Source organism: Arvicanthis niloticus, chromosome 6 (assembly GCF_011762505.2).
Source record: "Arvicanthis niloticus isolate mArvNil1 chromosome 6, mArvNil1.pat.X, whole genome shotgun sequence".
Lineage (NCBI taxonomy): Eukaryota > Metazoa > Chordata > Mammalia > Rodentia > Muridae > Arvicanthis > Arvicanthis niloticus.
Window position 1 is genome coordinate 66,651,890 of NC_047663.1, and position 23,915 is coordinate 66,675,804.

Consider the following 23,915-nt stretch of genomic DNA (forward strand, 5'->3'; position numbering starts at 1 on the left):
AAGACTGGATGGCTATGAAGCCTCAGGGATCTGGCCGTCCCTGCCCCTGACAGCTGAAATTACACAGAGTAGCTAGTGTACCTAGTTTATTATAATGTGGATGTGGGGTCTGAACTTAGGTCATTATGCCTGAGTGGCCAGGACTCTACCTACTGAGCCATTTTCCTAGCATAAGATTTTTAAAATACTGATTAAAAACAAAAGACTGCATATGTGTTTTTCTTAGATACACCTTTTTGCTAGTGACTAATTCATTATCTTAACTGATTCACCAAGTACTGAATACACCCTTTATTTTATGTACTGTACTTGCTTAGCATTTTGTAATTGGTTTAGAAAATTGGTAATATATATCCTGGAGTTATTCTTAAGCATAACACTTCAATGAATGATTCAATGATCATTTTACAAACCCCAATTTGCATAAAAAATCCTTTTACTTAATTTTGGAGATATATCATGTTTGAAACAAAAAACAGATTTAAACTGGGCATGGTGAATATATGCCCAGAAGTCTGAAGGCTGTGGCAGAAGTTCTTGAGTTCCTGCCAACATCTGATATACACATAGAAAGACAATCTTAAAAAACCTAAATATCAAAAACTTCACCATTAGTATTCAGGAGAAAGTAAGTAATACCAGCAATAAAAATGATATTTAAAAACAAAAAAAATTTACTAGCAATGAATGTGCCTCAAGACTTAGAGATGTATAAATTTATAGATCCAGTAAATTGAAACTGGACTCAAGATAGAAAAATACACCACCTGAAATAATCTCTAGAATTCACAACATTAAAAGCTACCAGACAGTGATAAATCCACAGAGATAATGTGGAGAACTTTTTATTTTACTCATGTATAAGTTGAAGATTTTATGAAGAATAAAACAAACAGATCTCTTTTCTCTACAATAAAAACTTCAGTCAACATTACAATCCCCACACAATATATTTGCATTACCTACCTAAATAGTTTTGGAGGCAAGATACTAAATCGTGTTTTATCCAAAATTTTCCTGATTTTGTTTCTTCCACCTGAAACGGTATTTGCTTTAATTTTCTTATTTCCTTTCTCCTGTGGTGCCTGCTCAATATCTCCTGGGACATCTTGAATTGAATGGCGATTACTTTTTTTTTCAGCAATTTTGGGAATATGAGGAATACCCGATTTCTCCTGTTCAGTCCTACTGAGCAATTCTTTGAACACTGTGGACATAAACAAACTCATCATTTCCCTCTACTCGTTAAAAGTTTTATACCAACACATTTTAAGGATAAACATCATCATCACCACTTTCTCAGGCTAACACTCATTTTAAAATCATCTGTTAGATCCCTAAAGTGATAAGATGAAGTTACTGGGAAAAACAGATGAAACAGGCTGGCAGCATGTGTGAAAAACCTGTACTCCACAAGAGACTGCCTGTCTCATCCAGCTCTACCATGACTGAGCTGCAGCCCAGCCCAGGGGCTGCTGTGCTTTGTTCTTTTCCTTCCTTCACTTTTCTTTCCTCTCTTACTTTCTTCTGCTGTTCTGACACAGGATTTTGCTTTACAACCTGGGCTTGATCTCAGTTATCTCCCTGCCTCAGCCTCCCAAGTGTTGGGATTACATGAGACTCCACTGGGCTTGTTAAGAAAACTACCTGTACATACTTACAGAGATCAGGATGTATGCAATGCATTCATGTAACATTCATTATCATATCCCCAACCACTGTTTGTCCATGTTTGCACTCTCTGTCATCCCTTTCTTAGTCTCTAATAATCTTTAGCCTGTTTCTGGTCAATACTCCTTTTGTTGCCCCAGAATAAAGAACATGCCCTATTGACCTTTGTGTGCCAGACTGGACTAGTTTAGTTTAACATCTTCCAGCTCCATCCACTTTGGCCAAGTGTCAGGATTTGACCTCTTTTGTGGCTTAACACTCTTCAATATTACATACCATCCTTTTAGCTACTAATGGGCTTCAGTCTGATTCCTAATTTTAGTGATTTGTGAGAGTAGCAATAAACAACATGCAGGTATTTCTTAGATTTCTGACGTCATTTCTTGTGGCTCTCTGCTAAGGAGGTAGACACCACCCTCATGCACAAGTACTGTTTAGCCATACGAGGAACTTGTCTTCTCCACAGTAGTCATGCTCAGTTACACTGCCACCAGAGTGTAGAGAGTGCCTTTTCTACACATCCTTATCAACATCTGCTATACTTTTTCTTCTTTGTTTAAAGTTATTTAAGACAGAAGATGACTGTGGCCTAGATTTGTAGTTTTCTGGTGGTTAATAATATTGAGTACTTTCTTAAATATTTGTTGAATATTAAATTGCTTAAATGTTAAATACTAATACTTTCTTAAATATTAATGTCTGCTTTTTCTTTTGACAAGTGTCTGTTTAGATAATTTGCTCACTAAAAAATATAAGATTATTTTTTCATTTTTTAAAAAAGATTTGTTTATTTATTTTATGTATATGAGTACAATTACAGCTTTCTTCAGACACACCAGAAGAGGGTGTCTGATCCCATTACAGATGTTTGTGAGCTACCATGTGGTTGTTGGGAATTGAACTCAGGACCTCTGGAAGAGCAGTCAGTGCTCTTAACCACTGAGCCATCTCTCCAGCCCCATTCTTTTTTAAAAAAAAAAAAAAAAAAAAGACAGCATTTCATTATAGAACTCAGCCAGGCCTTGAACTTTCAATCCTGCTCCAACCTCCAAGTGCTCTCCTTTCCTCCTTTCTTATTCTTTGGAGATAGGGTCTTAGGTAGCTTGGGCTAGCCTTGAAGTCTTAATTCTCCTGCCTCCATCATACCAGGTTTTTGAGATCTTTATATAATCTGGATATTAAGCTTCTGTCAGAAGAACTGACAAATATTTTTTCCCATCTTGTAGGGAAGGAAGACAAGAAAGGCTATACTGCCACGATGAAAGCATATGAAAATGGGATTAAAAATGAGATCTATTTTTTTTACTTCTGTGTACATATAAGTGTCTGAGGTGTGTGCAAGTGCCTGCTGAGCTCAGAAGAGGGCACCAGATCCCTTGAACCTGCATCTGCAGGTGGATGTTATCTGACGTGGGTGACGGAAACAGAACTTGGGTCCTCTGGAAGAATACCAAGTGCTTTTAACCAATGAACCATCTCTTCAGCACCAAGAGAGTCATCTTTGTTTCCCCTAAAACCCCAAGCACTCCATTTCCTTCTGAAAGGCATATTACTAGGATTTTACTGTCATTTTAATTGCAATCTAATCAACCTTAAGGGATTTTCTTCCCTATCTTGTAAAAACTCCCACGTGGTCTTTGATTTTTAGTTGCTATTCTGGATTTATGGCTATCATTCTCATGATTTTAGCCAAAATTCAATAGAGTCTAAAGCAAATGATAAATAATAAATCATAAAAATGTCTAAAGCAAACGACACTGAATCTTAAAAATTACAAAAACAAATGAATGGCACATTTGGTGAAAAGCACAAGCTTAACACCTATTTTATTCCAATATAAATATAAAAAAATACAGATGTATGTCAGCTATAGGGCACTCGGGCACCATGTGTAAAACACTGGGCCCAGCCTCTCATACCACAGAATTGAAGAACATAGCGTAGCTACTATAAACATTTCTACACAGAAAGGAAGGACATGCTGTTTAGAAATCTCACTCATGTATTTCAATGTTTCATTCAACTTCTTTGATAAAACAACTAATCTGGCATTTGAGTCACTGTAGAAAGCTAGGTTTGTAGGTCAGGAGTAGAAAAAAGACAGCTATGACTTACAAGCTTTATTAAAGCCATCTAGGTTTTCCTATTGTACTCCGTACTGTACACAACAGGAATGAGATACTGTACACAGGACGGACGCTGTACCCCTGTTTCCTTAGGTTTAGGATTACTACTATTTCCATGAAATTTAGATTATATAAAAATTATAGATTATAAAATCCTAATAATCTTCACAAAAGTTAATATTTTACTATCATCAACCTCATTGAAATGACTTTTAGCTTTTCTATTACACAAAATACAAAACCTTACCTCAGTAGCTTTTACAACAAAACTTACCAAAAATGTTGGTCTTCACAGTAAGTGCAAGATGAGTATTATTCCTCAAAATTTCAAGGGCTTTAGCAAATGTAATATTCTCAAAGTTTTGTCCATTGACTTCCATTATCTTGAAAATATTTTAAAAATACAAATTAAGACAAAAATAATATTAGTCAAATTTATAATCTTAAAAGCTTAAGAGTAGAAAAACTAAAATAGAATTTGAATGAATCATACCATATGTAACAATGATTAGAAACTGGACTATCATTCTTTCCCCTGTACTGCTTAATTTTCAAATCTTGAGTTATATGTATTTTAAAAGATTATTTTCTTTGGGATCCTAAAGGATATGGCCCAGTAGTCAAGAGCAAGAACTGCTCTTACAGAGAATGCAGGTTCAGTTTTCATACCCATGGTGCCTCCCAATCATCCGTAACTCAAATTTTAGGTGATCCTATACTTTGTTCTGACCTCTGCTGGTTCCAGGCAAGCGTATGATGCACAGACATTCAAGCAAAATGCACATACACATAAAGATGGGGAGGGGAAAAATAAAACAGGGACTGGAGAGATGGCTGAGTGGGTAAAGTTGCTTGCCACCAAGCTTGAATTTGATCCCCAGGACCCATATGGTAAAAAAAGAGATCTGACTTCTCAGATATCCACACATACATCATGACTCATATGTGTGAATAAGAACACACACATATACTAAATATAATAAAATATATATGATAATTTGTAAGTGAAAAAAATTCTAATCATGTCTAGTTCACAAGATGAAAACACTACTTATGCATGTTTATACAGATTTTAGTCAAATAGTCTAAAGGAAAATTTGGTGCATTCCAAGGTACTAATTTAATTAATTTGAAAGCTCTCAAAAATACCCTCCCCCAAAAGAGGCAAAAGTAACAGATGTATTATTTATCAAAGTTCTTATTTAAGAGTGGGATTATATACTTACCTGATCACCCCGTTTCAGTCCTACATCAGCAGCTTTGCTACAAGGTTCCACTTCTTCAACAAAGACACCAAATCCCTTCTCACTGCCTCCAGTAAGGCTAAAGTGCAGCGGGGACTCACGGGATGCTTTCTGCAGTACAACTTGCCTCCACTTAGCCTTTGCAGCACAGGCAATATTCAATAATCTGAGGTGACCATTCATTTTCTGTGAAGCAGGAAAGACTAAAGTGTATATGTATGTACCTATTCTTACAGGGCTTAAAATATTCTACAATGGTTAGGATTAGAATTAAAAAACACAAACTACAGAACTTGTGAGTGAGGTAAACAAGATGGGAGAGGGTACTTCCACCCTAGAGCACTCAATAAAATTTCTCAACAGGGTTTTAAAAGACTTTTTGATAATGAAAGGTTATCCAGAATCTTCTGAATTTAGTATATTGTCTTGTATGCCTCCTAGCTGTTAAAAAAAATAGGATCTTCTAAAATTCTATTATAAAAATGGAATAACTTCCTATTGCTCATATTCAGACACGTCCACGTTTCCACTTCTTCAAAAAATATTTAACTCCTTTTTAAACTCAATAATATTCTAGAAGTTCTATCTCTAGTTTAATATTCAGTGATTCTCAAACAGGTAATATAATGTGTTTCTGAACATGATATGGCTCTAATAAAAAGCTATACATTTTTTTCTTCCAGGGCAGTGATCAAATTCTACACTTGTACATAGTATCTTTTGAGTGGAAGATTTCAATGAATGGGGGTGGGGCAATCCATGACTCAACCTCGATTTCCAATGTCTTTTAAATAGCTACACATTGGCATTTTAAGAGCTAAATGATGTTAGCGTGTCCATCAGTCAAGTTCCCCAATCTCTGTTCATGCTTCCTCATTCTGCACAGAGCAGATATGCTACAGGAACTAAGGGTAAAAAGGGATGAGGGCACCACTTTGTTCCTTCTGGGCTCAACTCAACCCACTTGTTAAGCAGTTTCTCTGTGCCAGTCTGTTTTCAGGTTTACCTCACTAGAGTCTTCACAATCTCCCCAAATTGGAGATTACCATTTTCTACTGAGATCTAAGGCATAAAGCTTATGTAACCTGTCCAAGTGCACATTCAAACAAGAGGCTAATTCCAAAACAAAAATGAGCATAAAAGGAACATGTTTTTCTTTTTTTTGTTGTTGACAAATTCTTATCCTACAACAGATATGGGAGAAGATAGAACTTGTTCTGAGTTGCTGTTCTTGCTGAGGGAGTAGGGAGAACACTGAATTATGAAAACAATAAATTTTTTTGAGCCTTACTGTATCTTCCAAATTTTTTTCAAATTCTTCTAGAAAGCGAGTCATAGCAGGATCACCTTCAAAATCATTAAAATGATTATTTACCCATAAGAGTACAATCCGGGTCACCTGTGGAAACAGGAGAAAGCATGTGGTTATGCAGTACTCTTCTGTCTGTCTGGCTACTCTTGAGCTTACTTTGTTCTAACATAGAGGCAGTTTAATCTCAGCATGTTTCCTTTGGTTCAGCAAGAAGACACAAACTAAGATGTGTATTTCACATAGTGTCTTAAACACAAGCTCTTGTATCTTGTAAGTGCAGGCAGTCATTTCAAACATTAAAAGAGTTAAAAATGTACTTGACCAAAAAACAGATCTAAAAAAAAGTCACTAAATATTGTCAATTTCTCAAAGTGTTGAGTTATTTTGTTCCATAGGTTAAGTAAAAAAACAAAAAAAAAACAAAAAAAAAACAAAAACAAAAAAAAAAACAAAAACAAAACAAAACAAAAAAAAACAAGGAACATGGAGCTAGAAGAAAGGGCTCAGTGTGTAAAGTAATTCAGATCCTTAGCACTTGTGTACAAACCAGGGTATGGTGAGTGGTAAGTCCAGTCTTTGGAGATGGAGACAGGATAATCCAGGGAGCTCCCAGCTGGTGGTTCCTAGTCCAGCTTGAGACCTTGTCTCAAAAAAAATAATGCAGGGAACAAGAGGATGCTCATGTGGTACTCGGACCTGTATACACACAGATAACCCACTCCCACCATAAAACTAACGATGTAAGTGGATTTGAATAGTGTGCTTAATAAAGTCAGCAATGATTCATACTCCAAAATTGGTGACAGAATATCTATAATGTCACCATTTTAAGCAGTCTAAAACACACACTTTGGTGGGATTTAGTACATCCAACGTTACACACCCATTATATAAAGTTCTAGAACATTCTTTATCACAGCTGTTCTCAATCTGTGGGTCATGGCCCCTTTGGCATCTCTCTATCTCCAAAAACATTTACATTATGATTTGGAAGTGCAGCATAATTACAGTTAGGGATAAGCAACAGAAATAATTTTATGGTTAGGGTCACAACATGAGGAACTGTATTAAAGGGTCCCAGTATTAGGATGGCTGAGAACCACTGCTTTATTACCTCCAAAGCAAAATCCATATTCATTAATTAAATTAGCGTGTTCTCATTCTGCACCCTTTTGCCCCTGAAAGTTACTCCTGATCTGCTTTTCTGTCTCTGTGGATTTTTCCTACTTTAGATATTTCATATACACATTCATGTAACATATAGTCATTTATGACTTTTTTCACTTAGCACTTCAATTTCATGCATATTTTATTTACTGCCATACATGATTCATTTATCCCTGATGATTTTGGGTTGTTCCCACCCTCTAACTATTATCAATAATAGTTCTATGAATATTTGTGTCTTAGTTTTCTTTCTTTGGGTACATATTTAGCAGAAAAATTTTTGGGTTACATGCCTGTTCTGTGTTCAGCCTTTTAGAGAGCTGCTAAATTGTTTTCCATAGTACAACAGTTTATATTACCATCTACGATATTGTGTATGTGTCCATTCCTTATATCCCCAAGAGTGTTTACTTTCTCCTATTAAAAAAGCCATCTTAGTAGGTAAAAAGTAGTACACTTCATTTGGTTTTGAATGCACTTTCATATGTGCAATGAGAGTAAACATCTCCATTTATGAATCTTCTTTAGACAGGTCATTTGTTCATTTGTTCATTTTCCAGTCAGTCATGTTGCTTGTATTTCTGTCCTTCAGTTTTAAGAGTTCTTTATTCTGGTTAGTAGATCCTTATCACATTTGTAAATCTGTATGGTGTTTCATACATTTTTTGGCCTTTTCCATTTTCATATATGTGTACGGGGTATACATGTGCAAGTCTGAAGTTGATGTTGGGAATCATCTTCTATCACTTCTCTTTCTTATTCACTGAGTCAGGGTCTCTCAATCAAATCCGGAGCTTGCTGATATGACTACTCTTGCAAGCTAGCTTGAACTGAGAAAGCCCCATCTCCACCTTTTGAGGCTTAGATTATAGATTGGTTGCAGTGCTTACCTGGACTTTGCATGGGTTCTGGAGATCCAGACTCCCATCCTTATCCTTGCCCAGCAGAGTGTTTTAATCTCTGAGCCATCTCCCTATCCTCTATTTCTTGATAGAGCTTTTTGATACAGAAAAAAGATTTTAATATTAGAAGTTCTGCTTATCTGTCTTTTTTCTTTTCTTTTTTTGCTTGTGCTTTCAATGTTATATCTGCAAAACTAAAGTCAATTAGTCTAAAGGCATTATAGTTTTGGTTCTTAAAAATGTTTTCAATTATTACTACTATAGAGGTTCATGACGTGTGTGGGGTACATATACCATGATATATGTTAAGGTCAGAGGACAACTTTGTGGAGCTGGTTCTCCCTTTTCATGTGTATGTGTGTACTGGAGTTTGAACTCAGGTCTTCAAGCTGTTAGAATTGTACAGCAGGTGTCTACCCACTGAATCTGCTGAATACTGCTGGTCTCAAACCTACAACACTGGTCAGTTGGTTGATGAACTGTAGGCATGTGTGTATGTCCTCGTACAGCTACTAATGTTGGTTCCCATGTTTAGGTTTCTGAATGATCTCTTTTGAATGAATTTTTGGATATGGTGTATGAAAGGGTCCAATTTATGCTTTTACATAAATATATCTATTTCTAAATATTGTTTTGGTTCTTTTCCTAAATACACTTTTATTTTCTCCAGGGCTAAAGTACTTCTGTCTAATTCTAAAACAAGGGGGATAGTGAGGGGGAAGTGAGGGCTGTAGTTTTGGAGTGCCTAGTCTCCTAAATAATAGAATTCACAGTTTTCTCATATATGATTTATTAGCTCTAACATGTAATTCAGGAAAAAATGACCCCTGCTTTTACTTTCTAAAAACAATTTTTTCCCAACCAATATGATGAGGCGTGTTTCCACTGAATGTATAGATGTCCCATAAAATAAGCTAAAATCATCAATCAAAAATAACAATGCTCAGTGCAAAAAACAACCCAATAACACATTTCCCATACCAAACATTATGGGAAAGAAACTAAGTGCTGACAAATTTTTTAGATGATTATAGAGTCTCTAACTCAGAAAGGTTTGGATGGTCTTATCCTGAGACTTACAAGCAACTCATCTTCTTGAAAAGTTCATTTGTGGAGTATTACTTAAAACTCACTAACCAGCTTCATGTTTTATCTATCTGCACAAACTACTACCATGGTTTCTGAATTTACAACTAGCTGTATCACCGTCTTACCTCAGTTTCTGATTTCTGTAGCTTGTATCTGCTTTTCTCAAGGTTAGTTTGTTAGGAAATGACCAAACACATGTCTACACTGACACACTAAATTATTCAGGTAAACTTATTTTTTTCCATAAAAAACAACAAAACCCCTACTTTATCTATTAAGTGCAAAAGTGCCTATTAATAAAATTTAAAGGTTAAAGCTGTCTTTTATATTTATAAACCAACCTTATCTCTTAAGCTGTCAATTTTAAACCATTCCAAAAGCTTGATCCCAACATCCAAAGGAGTTTCAAGAAATGTCCTATAAGTTAACAGGAAATCTTCTATATATGTTGGGTCCACAATAGAATGTTCTTCTATCAAATGCATGATGAGACGCTCAGGTGTTGCCTAAAAATCCAAGGAAAGAAAAGATTAAGAAAAAACAAAATTCAAGGTGTCACATTATCTCCCATTATTCTCCTTATGTAGTCTTCAGATTATAATTTGGTAGCAACCAGAGGCTTAGAGTTGAGATACGGTCGAGGGGTCAGCATCTGTTCAGCTGTGCTTCTTTCTACTGGCATTTCACCATCATAGGACCTAAGAAATGTACTGACTTATTCCTAGTATGGGCTGTTACTATTACTTCTGCTACAATACGGCATGAAATGACTGTCCAAGGCAAAGGAAACAAACAGAAATAAAGCATGCAAGCAAGCAAGCAAGCAAGCAAGCACGCTTTCTTCCACTTTTAATCCAAATCAATTCTTCTTCCCAGGCTACAGAATAATATACAGGTATTTACTCTTCTAGTCTTCCTGCTTTGCTGTGTGTGAAATGACTAAATAAATCCCATATGGTTTGTACATTCAAGATTTTAAATGCTTATCTACCTCAAAATTCACATGTGTGTGCATGTACACACACACACACACACACACACACACACACACACTTCCTATTGAGTTTCTGAACCAATGTTAAAAATTTATTAGACTTTGCAGATCTTCTAATTAATTAATTTTTGGTGTATGTATCATGTGGAGGTCAGAAGACAACCTCTTGTTCCTCAAGAACTTTCTTTTATTTTTTTGAGACAGAGTCTCATGGGCCTGGGTGCCTTACAAGCAAAAGCCATCATGCCTGGCTCTTTGGAGGGTTGGAAGGGTGAGATTTAGATCAGAGAATTACACCAGTGTCTTCCTCAAATGCTCTCTAACACACACACACACACACACACACACACACACACACACACACACACACATTTTTTTTGAGAAAAAAAATTTTTTTTGGTGGGGCTCACCAATGGCTAGAAAGAGCCAAGAACCTTTGTTTCTGCCTTCTCAATGTAAGAATTACAGTTGCTTGTCATCATACTAGTCTTTTTAAAGAAACCTGAAATAAGAGTCTTGTGCTTGCACAGCAAACACTTTACCAACTGACTCATCTCTCCAACCTCTTAAGTTCTGAGAATCAAACTTAGGTCCTCATGTTTGCAATGTAAGTACTTTACCAACTATACTGCCTTTGCAAGCCTGCTCTGCTACCTTTTCAGAACATACATAAAAAGAAAACAAATATTCAGCTGGATATAAAAAGCAACTGTGGGGCCTGGAGAGAAGACGCAGTGATGAAGAGCACTTGGGCTTGGTTCCTAGAACCCACATGGTAGCTCACACCATCTCTAACTCTAATTCCAGGTGATCCCTTTCTGACCTCTGTAGATATGGCGACACATACATGGTGCACAGACACACATGCAAACAAAACACTAATTAATATACATAAAATAAAATTAAAAAATCTAATCATGGCCCTTAAGTTCAAACTCCAATCTGCTGCAACCATACAAATAATTAATCCCAATATCTATATAGTAAACAAACATTAATACTGACAATGCTGTTATCTCAGAGTTTTTAATTCCCCAAGGGCACCTAATACTAACAGGGCATATAAATCACGTTCCCTGAAGGTACTCAGGAGTAAGAAAGATGTCATATAACTAACTTAAGGCATAGAGACTGTAAGTTATTCCTCTTTGTTTCTTACTCTCAAAAATACTAAGGCTAAGATTATCAAAATGGATTTGTTATTCAGGCTAATCATGGTCTAGGAAACTTTTATGTGGTCTTAGGGTATACATAGTGAATGTGGTAACTGGTCGACTTTAAAGGAAGAACACTATCCTGTTTATCTAAACTGGTAGATAAGAGTTCCTATAGATTCTGGGTTATACATTCAAAAATTTGAAGAGGCCAATATCATGTAAAAGTATGTCTCCAATGTCTACCCTAGCAACCAAGAAAGTCTGACACTTGAAGAGAGAATCACACTATGGATATTCTTCACCTGGAGAAAGGAAAAAGACATGGTTGGCACTGTTATTCTGGCATGGTAGAGACTGGTTAAAACCAGCAAATAAGCAAGAGAAGAATTAATAAATATGGAAGTAAAACATTAGAAAAAAAGCCTGTATGATAGTTTTAGACCTGTTAAGTATCATATAAACTCATGGTTGCACAATGCAGACAGAGGGAGTTGTAGACGTACACTGATAGTGAACATAAATACCTGGTTTTCTAGCTCTGACTCATGAGGGGCTGTAAATAGACAATACAGTAAATTTCCAGATCCTGGCTTATAAATGCGATTTTCTACTGGAAAGATCAAGAACTTTCTGAAGAAATGGCTGATTTCAGAGTAGGAACAAAAAAAGTTCATGATAATCCTTACTGATTGTCAGAAAACTAAAAAATGCTCAAAGAATGAGGGCATTTCAAAAGAACACAAGAGTCAACCTGTAGAGCATCAGAATAATGCTGATGGCAAGGGAGTATGACACTAAGTCCATATCAAACATAAATTTAAGAATGACAATCAGGTTTTATAAGGAAAATTATAGTATCAGTAAAACAGTGTTTTCAGCAGGATTTGTCAACAATAATAAAAAATAGGCGGGAAGAGGTTTGCACCTAGTTGTTACTATCCACAAACTAGAGACAGCGTGCTGATAGCCATTTCAGAACATCTCTTCATCAGATACTCATCAATTATGAAATGTCACAAATGGCGACCTCACAGAAAAACAAAACAAAACAAAAACCCTTGCATATGGACACAGGTCATCAATGTTAGCTTCCCCAGAGGAAAGTGTCATCACTGCACCAAACACACAAAGCATAGTGAAAATCCTTTTTGAAAAGCCTGAGTGTAGTTTGGCCATGGGTAAACGTGACAGGATATAACACATGGATTCTTTAAGTCTGCTGGGGATATGAATGACAAAAGACGACCAAGCACTCTAGTGGAGCAAAGTGATATGACAATGAAATACAACTATGTTCTTAGATGAGAATCCAAACAAGAAAGAAACTACTGGAAGCACTGCTGAATATTTACTAGGGACTTTAAGTTGACTGTATTATCTTAACAATGTGTCCTTCCATAATTGGAGAATTCTATAGTGTTTATGTAGGAGTACGCTTGCTTTAGGAGTGGTGAGACATTGTATTTGTAAAATATTTCAAACAATTCAAAAGAAAAGTGATGAAAAGGGGGCAAATACAACGCAATATTAAAAGTGGGGGAAACCTGACTTACAGAGTTTTCTGTATTGTTCTTGAAACTTTCCTTTTTGTTCATGTGTGCAAGGGTATGTGTGGGCCAAAGGTCTTCTTCAAATATTCTCCACCATGTTTTAAGACAGGGCCTCACACCAAACCCAGAGCTCATGAATTCAGCCAGGCTGCTTGGTCACCAAGATAATGGGATCCTTTCATCTCTGCTTCCCCAATGCTTCAATTATAGGTGTACACCAATGTGCCCAGATTTTTGACATGAGTTATGACAGACTCAGGTACCTATATTTGCATTTGTCTTAACAAGCCCTAACAAACTAAACTGAGCCGTCTCCCTACTCTAGTTCTTAAACTTTTCTATAAGTTTTAAATTATTAAAATATAGGGGTCTTTGCCAAAGACAAAATTAGCCTATATATTCTATTTATATGTCTGTCTGCCTGTCTTTCTCTCTCTCTTCTTCTTCTTCTTCCTTTTTTTTTTTTTTTTTTTTTTAAAAACAGTTTCATATAGCTGAATATGGCCTTGAACTTACTTTACATATAGCTGAAGCTAGTCTTGGACTCAGTAGCCTCTTGCCTCTATCTTCTTAGTGTGGGAATGATTACAGGTGTGCAACTACCATACCTAGCCATACTCACCTTTTCTGCACACAAAAGTTATATTAAGAGACAGCTCTAAGAATTCAATTCCCAGGAAAGAACTGATATCGCATCACTTGTATTTCTTCTCTATGCTATTAAGTTGTCCATTTGCCAATTAATAATGACATATTTTACAAATAAAGCTAGCTTAAAAAAAGAAATGTGTATTTTAGTTTCAGTTATTCTTGATTTACTTTATATCTAGGGGTCTTCATAGAGACAAGAACAACAAAGAACAACAAAGAATATAGGAGATGTAGAGAAGGGAATACAGAGGTTGCTGCTTTGAGTATAATTATACAAAACCTCCAGATTTCCCTCACTCAGTCATAACTTTACTTCCTGTATCTCTTCCATTTTCGATTTAAAAAAAAAAAAAAGGTTCAGAGAAGCCACAGATAATTTCAACCTAACAAGAGCTCCACATCTTCACTGTGGACTCTGTGTGTCTTTGTGGCTAGTCTTTAAATTTCCTGTTCCTGTCTCCCCACTAAAATTGCTTGCTTTCTTTTCGTAAGACCAACACCCACTATCAAGGGCTTACATATTTAAGAAAAAGATTTGACCAGTATAATCTAAAATAATATTATATCAATTTGAATATTAAATGATAATAATTATTTTTTATCATTCAGGTGTGTAAGAACCAGTTAAATATCAATACACTGACTCAAAACAGTTGTCTAAAGCCTATTTTTAAAGCAAGATGAAAGATCTGAATGAAGTTTCTAGAACAAGAAGTAAAAACACCCACCTTGATTACAATGTGTCCTTTCCTGGTTCCACTCCGGTCTAGTTCACGATGCTCATGGACCATGACAATTTCCCCCTCTTCCTCAACTTTATGGGTATTTTTTTCCACATGATTTAAAATTCTCCAATAGTCCTGTTGGGCTATGCAGACAAACTGTCCAAGAACAACATGGGGACAGTTAATGAACCTATAGTACATAAACACATCACTATGCACCAAGGCAGAGCACAATGGCAAGAAATCAAGCGGCATCAGCTCTTTCTCATTCAATTTGTTTAACCCTAAATAAAAATCGGGTAAACAATTTACACAGAGAGAAACCAAAGTGGAATCTTCTGAATTCTGCTTTAAAAGGAGAAGTGAACATCCACTTCTCTCAAACAGACACTATGCAAAGAAATCATGAAGCAGGAGTAAGTTAGAAACAAACAACTCACAAGTTCCTATTTCCTTCCTTTTTTGAAAACAGAAAGAGCCTGAACTGGATAATAAGTCTGAATGTTCAAACAAATCAACATTTATTTGAAACATTCTCTTAAAAATTTATACTATGCTCAATTCAACAAAATTTGAGAGAGATATAAAATTTACTTTCTCTTGTAAACTGCAGGCCATCAAAAATCCTAATTCTCAACTAATGCTGTTTTATTTCGAGCAAGAAAAAGAAAAGCAGCTCTGCCATTTCCAGTCTCAGAGGAGGAGAGAGCATGGAGCAGAGCAGGCTTACCTGACAGTCATCGACTCTGGTTCTGACAACTCCTCGCATGTACTGCTTATCCAGAGTGGGAACAATTCCAAAACTATTTCCCATGAAGAGATTTTCAATTTTCCCATCTGGATGACTAATTTCTACAGTGCCATTTAAAATGACATACCATGAGTCAAGCTATAGAGGAAAATAAAGGAGTTAGAATATTTTTTTAAAAGACAGTTATAAGTTAACTTTGAACAATTTAATAAAATATATAAAAATGCATCACTTAAAGGAGAAAAAGGAGACCTGGCTCTATTATTCAGTAATTATTCAATAATATCCTATGCTTTCTCTACACAAAACTACTGGCTTCTTTCACTTTTTTTCTTTTAGTCACCAAAAGAATTTTATAATTTGTCAATTTCTCTGAGGCAAAATACTGTACCGTTTAAAAGAACAATTCTTGTTTTAAAGATAATTTATTTTATGTGCATGAGTATATGTATATGCACACTATGTGTGCTCTAATTCTCCAGATAACGGCTTCATACTCCCTAAATCTGGACTTACAGACAATTGCGAGGTGTCCCCTACCTCCTTTAAGAGGACCAAGGGCTCTCAACTGTTAAGTCATCTATTAGGAGCACATATTCGTAAAATCCAGATCCTGCCAGTAAGTAGCACAGTGTCTTCCACCAAGTTATATAATCTCCCCCAGGCCTCAGTTCATTGCTAAACAATTGTTTTTTGTTTTTTAAATTTACTCCTAAAGTAGATGGTCAATTTAATAAAGACCAAATGCTTACTTAGAACAGTGCACAGCATATAATCATTCTAATGATAAAAAACCATCAAAAGCCTGAATTTTAATGCACAGCTAACAAATTACATATTTTATATATTTATGTATTATAAATTTGTGATAATATTAAAAACAATTCTTCATTTATATGAAATCATTTAACATGAGGGAGATACATTTTTATTATATTTATTTTTGTTGTGTGTGCTGATACATGTGTGCCACAATGTTTGTGTGAAGGCTAGAGGACAAAAAGTGGGAATTGTTTCTCTCCTTCTGCTATGTGGGTACCATGGATTGAAGAGAGGTCAGGCTTGGTGGCAAGTTTCTTTACCCACAGAACCATATTGCTGGCCTGGGAGATGACATGTAAGCATGTACACATTTTTATGTGTATGAATGTTTTGCCTGTATGGATATAAGTGTATCATGTGCATGGCTGCTGGATCCCCTGAAACTGCCATCCCATCTACCCAGGCCAAAGCTGTATTTTTAAAGGTCTTCTGTGTATTAGTGAAAGAACATTTATTCTTTAATAGCCATTCTTCCTTATTAGCATAAACTTTCAACATTTTTGATGCAATCTGAGTAGTAATTAGGTAACAAAAAGACTTTTTTAAAGTCCATTTTTTGTTACTGATTGTAAGAACAGAGTAGGATTTCTAGATAGGATTTATAGATTATATAAACTACAGAGAATGGGGCTGTGTCTTTTCCCAACCGCCATATTTCTGTTTACAGAAATACCTAGTAGAAAGTTGACAGACAATACATTTTTTTTGTTGTGTTTGTTTTTTTGAGACAAGGTCTCTATGTAGTCATGGGTATCTTGAAACTTGCTAATATAGACGAGGCTGGCCTCTAATACATAGAGATCTATTTGCTTTCTTCCCTAGTACTGGTATTAAAAGTGTGCACCTTGCCCAGGCAGACAATAGAACTAATAGAACTACAGAGAGTTAGAGAACATAAAAGCTTGTGGAAAAGAAGAGCTCATTAAAATCCTACTGTCTAAACAGCTTTTACTGGTTGCATTTATATATTATTTTAAGCTGCTGAATATATTCTGCCTGAGTATATGTGTTTGTATATGTAGGCAGAGAAGTGTGTGCATGTGGAATGTAGAGGCCAACGTTAGGTGCTGTCCACCTTGGTTTATTTTTGCTTATGTATATGTGGGTGTGGCACACATGTGTGCATATGTGAACATACTCATTTGGAGGCTAGAGGACAACCTTGGCTTTTTTTCTGCAGCTACCATATATGTAATTATTTTAGAAAGGGTCTTGTTGGCCTAGGGCTTGCCAAGTGGGCTGGACTGGTTGACCAATGAGCCCCAGGGATCTGGAGGTCTTTATCTACTCACTGCTAGGTTTACAGGTGCATGTTATCACATCTAGCTTTAGTTGTAGCTTCTGGGGACCAAACTTGGGTCCTCACACTTGGTGGCAAATACTTTACCAACTTAGCTATCTCTCCAGTCCCTATCTTGTCTTTAAAGATAAAATAAATAAATAAATAAATAAAATAAACTCATCTATCTCCTCCAACTTCCTGGGGATGTGTATATTATTTATTAGATGTGCAAAACATGCAAATAAAACTGGAGAAGACATCTGCCCCGAAAGAATTTCTAGCAATTTAAAAAGAATGTGAGCTTGTGGAGTATGAAGCTCAGTGGGACATCACGTGCCCAGTGTGTTGGTTTTGATTCTCCAGAACACAAAGGATGACTAAGAATACTCTACTCTTTTATCTCATGGTTACGTATTTATTTGGTTAGCTATTGCTTGCTTGTTTTTAAACCATAGTTTGGCATACTCAGTTCTTTCTATTACAAATATGTAATGAGCATTTTGATATAACTCTTGAGTTTGTTCCGTTCTAAGGACAGACACTAGTAAGTAGAACAGATTAGAGACTGTGAATACAGAGAATTTCTAAATAAAACTTCAGAAATGTTAAAAAAAAATTGGTAATAAACTTCTCAGCAATCTTACAGTAGTGTTTCCCAGCCCCACTATAGCAGTGGCTCCCAACTTGTGGGTTGCTATCCTTTTACAGGAGTTGCCCAAGACCATCTGAAAACACAGATATTTGCATTACAATTTGTATCAGTAGCAAAATTACAGTTATAAAGTAGTAATGAGATAATTTTATGGTTGGGGTCACCACAACACGAGAAACTGTATTAAAAGGTCTCAGCATTAGAAAAATTGAGAACCACCACACTACAGCATTGTCACATCCACTAGGAGGCAGGCATCAGCATCAATACACTACCCCTCCTCCTTTCAATTCATAGACAATGAACAGGAAAACTGACTGTAAGTTTTACATATTTGTGTGTGTATACATACATACATACTTACATACACACACACACACACATATATATATGTGTGTGTATATATATATATATATATATATATATATACACACACACACACACACACAAATCAACAACAATGAAGAATTCTTTAAAGAGTCATACTAATTTTAGGATAAACATGGTTCAATTATTGATTGAATATCTATTTTGCATAAAGTCCATTGCTAGGAAAACAATTTAAAGAGAATAAAGCAACAACAACAATAAAACTTATCTCTTCAAAAATTAATTACCCCAACTCAGTATTCACTCAAAACAATTTAAACTCAAGAGCTTAAATTTTATAAGCATAGAGAAATTAACTTAACACTTTGCTATTAATTTGCTGACCTACCTCTTGCCCATCTTCAAGAATAATAGCCCCAGCCTGCTCCACTACTTCAAAAATCATGACAGAGCAGAGCTCTCTCCTTACAGACATGGTCATATTCGCAAAGGCAGGCAGCTGGTGCATGAACTCAAGTAACTGTTCTATAAGAAAACAGAAATTCTAGTATAAAGATCCATGATGTTACTTTAACATACAACATATTTTGTAATTGAATATTCAACTTGCTAATCAACTTAGGATCTGACACCCATATCTGACCTCCACAGCACTATACCACGATGCACAGACCTACATGCAAGCAAAATAGCGATCACATAAAATAATTTTTCTCACCCCAATCTCTAAAAATAATTTTTTAAAACCCAGTTAATTTAGTACGTTATATGTATACACATACACATTTATAAACTGTATGTATATTTACCCTCACATATTAATACAGGCATATTGAAAGATATCATTCAAAACATTCAGAGAACCAGGAAACCACAAAGGTTCAAATAAAGCTGAAGGATCTATTTGATTTGCCTAGCTGGAGATGTCCCTTGATTGGTGGTGCAGTTTAGTGCTGTACTTTGATCTAATAGATTTGCAAAAAACCTTTTGTCTATTACTTTCAGGCTAGAATTTTCTTTTTCTTAATTCTACTGGTAATGTCAGTCAGTAAATTTGGGACAACTAAAGTGATGTATAGCTCAAGATTTGTTAAATCAAGTAGTCAAGTAGTTTTAATAAAAATTTACTATTTTTACTAAATGTTTATGGGTTTCTGAGGCTATTTTCTGATTAAAAACACATTGAATAATAAAGATAAAAATAAGGGAAACATATACACACACATCAGCAATAAGATAAACAAACTTCAATAGGAATGGCCACACAAAGAAGGTGTACACTCATAGGTAACTGGAACTCATGAAATGTATAGTGTCTGTGTGGATGTTTACAGCACAAGTGTAAAAAGTGGTTATTTAACAATACTCTATCTTTATAATGGCAGACAATGTCTAAATATACTGACCACTGCTAATAAATGTTATAATTTTCACTAATGTTGACTTCTAATATGAAGAGCAATATGGTAAAAAAATCCAAGATAAAATCTTAAACAGTAGCAATATGTAATTGACACTAAAGTAAACTTAGCTCCTTAACGATACGTCAACATCTTTAGATTCAATTTTTCAATTAAAAACATATTAACTAACTGTAAGAAGTTAAGAAATACACAAAAAGCTTTATAGTTTTAATGAGGGTAACATTAATGAGGGTAATTGAAATATATTTGAAATTGATTTAAAAATTACTTCATAGATTTGAAATACTACTACTCTAGTGAGCTTTAAATGTCTAATGAACATGAAAGTAAAATGAAATCAACATTTTTACTTTATAAACACTCACAGCAAGTTTCAACAATAGCTCTCAATGATCCGACAGCTTGATACTAATGTCTAGGTATAGTCTTTCACAAATACTCTCTCAGGTTTGCATGGTGTAATAGTTATGGCAGAAAGAATGACAGTCACAAAAGACACTGGATCATTTCTTTGCCTTACTCACCCACACTAGAGATCTAGTACCATGCTGTTAGGGTGAATAAGCAGGCTACAAAGAAGACTACATAACACAGAACTGAGGTCTTGTGCCACAAGTCTCATGAGTAGTCATCTTGGACCTAAGATTTTCACACACTCCAATGAAGACTCAGGTGACTGGAGTCTGCATGTAAATTCTGATTAAGATTCTAAGCTAATATTATCTAGCTAAGTTGTTTACAAATTCCTGATCAACAAAGACTATGCAATAATAAATGTAAGTTGTTTTAAGAAGTTATGTTTTGGTACAATATGTTATGTGGCAACAGATTATTTTGTATATAAGGTTAAATACATTTATGTGAACAGAATTATTTCTCTCCCCCCAGCCCCCGCCCTTTCTAAAGACAGTGTTTTTCTGTGGAGCTCTGGTTGGCCTCAAACGTATATATTTCTTACCAACATCATCATCAGTTTTGTCTGCAGGTTCCTTTTCAAGACACTCCCGAACAAGATCACGACCCTGCAGTGGATCTGTTCGATCAATCTCTTCTTCCTCCTCTTCTTCATCCTCAGAATCAACAGGTCCTTCTGGAAGACGTGTTAAATCTACATCTCCTACTTCACTCTCTGTAGCCTACAAAAAGAAATTTCAACCACAACTTTGGAAACTTACCAATGCTAGATATCTTAGGAACTAGAAAGTTTCAAAAACTACCATTCACAGAAGATGAAGATGTTTTTTCAAAAGTAAAAACTGATTAGAATATTTTTTATTTGATATTATGCTCCTGATCCATACTGTAAATGAAGAACCATGAATATTAAGTTATAGAAAACAGTGAGTTGAGCACAGAAATTCCATAGTAATAAATATAAGCAATCAAAAATGAGTAGTAGTGGAGATTCTGACAGCTTCATCTAAGACCTTACAAGCTTTTTGCTCTCTTTCATAGTCATTTATTCTCTTATTAACCGCCTTTCCTGAGTCCAAAGATTCAGGGAGCATCAGAGAAGAGAAGGCAGAAGGAACATAAGAGCCCGAGGATGCAGAAAAGTGCTCTGAAATACTTCCTTTGTATATAATATGTTCCTCTCATGAACTCATAGCAACTGTGGTTACCCACATAAGACCTATGTAAGATCAAGGAAGTTACAACATCCAGCATAATATGGCATCGTTATTTAGAAAGTACTTTGGAATGAAATTAAGTCAGTATAAAAAAAACCAAAACTCTAGTACAGAGTTGCTCCTGAGGCCCAAGTCATAGCTGAGGAGCTATAAGAGGTGGAAAAGTCTCTCTTCAATGATGGGTAGATGCTGGCCAGTTCCTTGTGCTGCAGTAGATAATCACACAATCTTGTACACATGGGCAGCACTAACTATGCTCAGTGGGACATATATGTATGTGTGTAACCATCAATAAAAGTTTCAAAGAGTTAAAAATACGAACAAAGCTAAAAATGAACAGGAAGAGCAGAGACAGAGAAATGGGAAGGGGAACTCTTGAGTAAGAGAAGCAGAACCAAAAAGAGTAATAAAGCAACAGAAATACAGCATACTGGACAGAGAAAGAAAGAAAGAGTGCCAGCAACAGGATCACAGAGAAGAATGGAGGAAAACCAGGCAGACCACAGGACACAAAATAACCTTAGATACAGGTAGGAAAGAGACCCCTATCTTCAAGTATAGCCTCCCCGCTGTCAGAACTGCTTCTACCTTCTCTGTGGGCCAGCATATTAATCTTCTGGCCTTTGTTAATTCACATTAGGGCTCAGATAACAACTCAGTCTTGCTTTTATGCACAATTTATAGTGCCTTTGGGTTCCTGTTTACTTTTAAGTAGTTAACAATCCAGATTAACAACTTGAGCTCCTTTAAGACTAGAAAAGGTGGCTTGTAACAGTCTACTGCTGTGGCCTGGACCATTATCCTCTCTTTTCCTTTCTGAGACAGGGTTTCATGTGTCATGAAACCTTGAATGCCCTTAAACTTCTGATCTTCTTGTTGCCATTTAAGATTATAGGTATATGCTCCTATGCACAGTTTATGAAGTACTAAGATTGAACCCAATGGTAAGTACTCTACTAATTGGGCTACATGCATTTCCCTCCCTTTTCAACAGTGCTAGGCATCAAATATAGGGCCATCCAAGGTCACTTTAGCCAAGGCATACCCACAGATCCTAAAAGTTTTTTTAAAAAAGATTTATTTATTTATGAATATGAGTGCTCTGTCTTCATGCACATCAGAAGAGAAAATCATATACCATTACAAATGGCTGTGAGCTTCCATGTGGGTGTTAGAAATTGAATTCACGATTTCTGGAAGAGCAGCCAGTGCTCTTAACCATTGAGTCATCTCTCCAGCCTCTAAAAATTATAACTATTTTTTATTATACGCGCATGAATGTTTTAGCTGCATGTATTGTAAGTGAACTGTACTGCCACAGAGGTCAGAAAAGGGCACCTAATTCCCTGGCACTGGGGTTATAGATGGTTGGGAGCTAGGAACCCAAACCACAAGTGGATGTGGAGCCATCACTTCAACACCCTAAAAAATTCTTTTTTTCTTTTTCTTTCTTTTTGGTTTTTCAAGACAGGGTTTCTCTGTGTAGCCCTGGCTGTCCTGGAACTCACTCTGTAGACCAGGCTGGCCTCGAACTCAGAAATCTGCCTGCCTCTGCCTGGGATTAAAGGCATGTGCCACACTGTCTGGCCTAAAAATGCTTAATAGAAAGAAATCTTAACTTTAAGATGGTATTAGAAGGTAGAGCCTGTAAGCAGCTAAAAACTCATAAAGTTATTAGAATCCTCATGAATGGGTAGTACCCTATTATAAGAGGCTAGAGGGAGTTTATCCAACCTTTCTTCCATGTGAGGAAATAGCTAGATGGTGCCATCTACAGATCAGGAAGAGGTCTTTCACAGGACAGCAAATTTGTCATTACCTTGAATTTCCAGCATCTAAAACCATGAGAAGTGAATTTCTACTGTTTGTGAGCTACCCAGTGCACTGTATTTTTTTTTTTAAATAGCAGCTTGAATAAACTATGATAGTATCTCAGAGGAGATATCCTATTCTGTAACCTCCATGTACTTATAAAGCAAAATAAGGACTCTCATTAAGGATTACATAAACTGTAAAATAAATAGATGAATAAATTTTACTGTGTGTGGTGGCTCAAGCCTACAATTCCAACATATGAAAGACTGAATCCCTGAGTTATAGACCAGCCCAGGGCAACACTAGTAGGTGGTACGGTTAAGAGAGTAAATATGAAGACTCAAATGGAAGAGATGGACAATATCGACTAAAAGGAACAGAATCACAGGATTAAAATGATAATATTAAGAGATGGTAGAAGATTCATTTTTGTAAGATAGTTAGCAAATTGAGCCAGCCTTAGGCAGCAGATCACCAAAAAGATTATGATTAACGGGTTAAGCACAGGGATGTAGTAGGACAAGGATTAAACCTCTTTTGGTTCTCCTTTCCTGTCACATGCACTCTGTACATATAATGTGGTAAGAGTACAAGCTGACCCTCTGATGAGTTGGCCTTCA

The 23,915-nt window shown here is 35.9% G+C and overlaps 1 protein-coding gene across 10 annotated transcripts in view; it reads right to left on the reverse strand.

Moving 5' to 3' along the window:
* The window catches only part of Rapgef6 (Rap guanine nucleotide exchange factor 6), a 169,422-nt gene that overhangs the window by 59,541 nt on the left and 85,966 nt on the right, over positions 1–23,915 (reverse strand). For all 10 annotated transcript variants that reach the window (XM_034507065.2, XM_076936834.1, XM_034507064.2 and 7 more), the window contains 9 exons: positions 20,808–20,985; positions 18,814–18,950; positions 15,319–15,477; positions 14,592–14,744; positions 9,853–10,017; positions 6,333–6,440; positions 5,024–5,227; positions 4,072–4,180; positions 967–1,207 (listed from right to left, as the gene is read on the reverse strand). In XM_034507065.2, the coding sequence (XP_034362956.1) occupies positions 967–1,207; positions 4,072–4,180; positions 5,024–5,227; positions 6,333–6,440; positions 9,853–10,017; positions 14,592–14,744; positions 15,319–15,477; positions 18,814–18,950; positions 20,808–20,985 (1,454 nt within the window). The remainder of the gene's footprint in view (positions 1–966; positions 1,208–4,071; positions 4,181–5,023; positions 5,228–6,332; positions 6,441–9,852; positions 10,018–14,591; positions 14,745–15,318; positions 15,478–18,813; positions 18,951–20,807; positions 20,986–23,915) is intronic.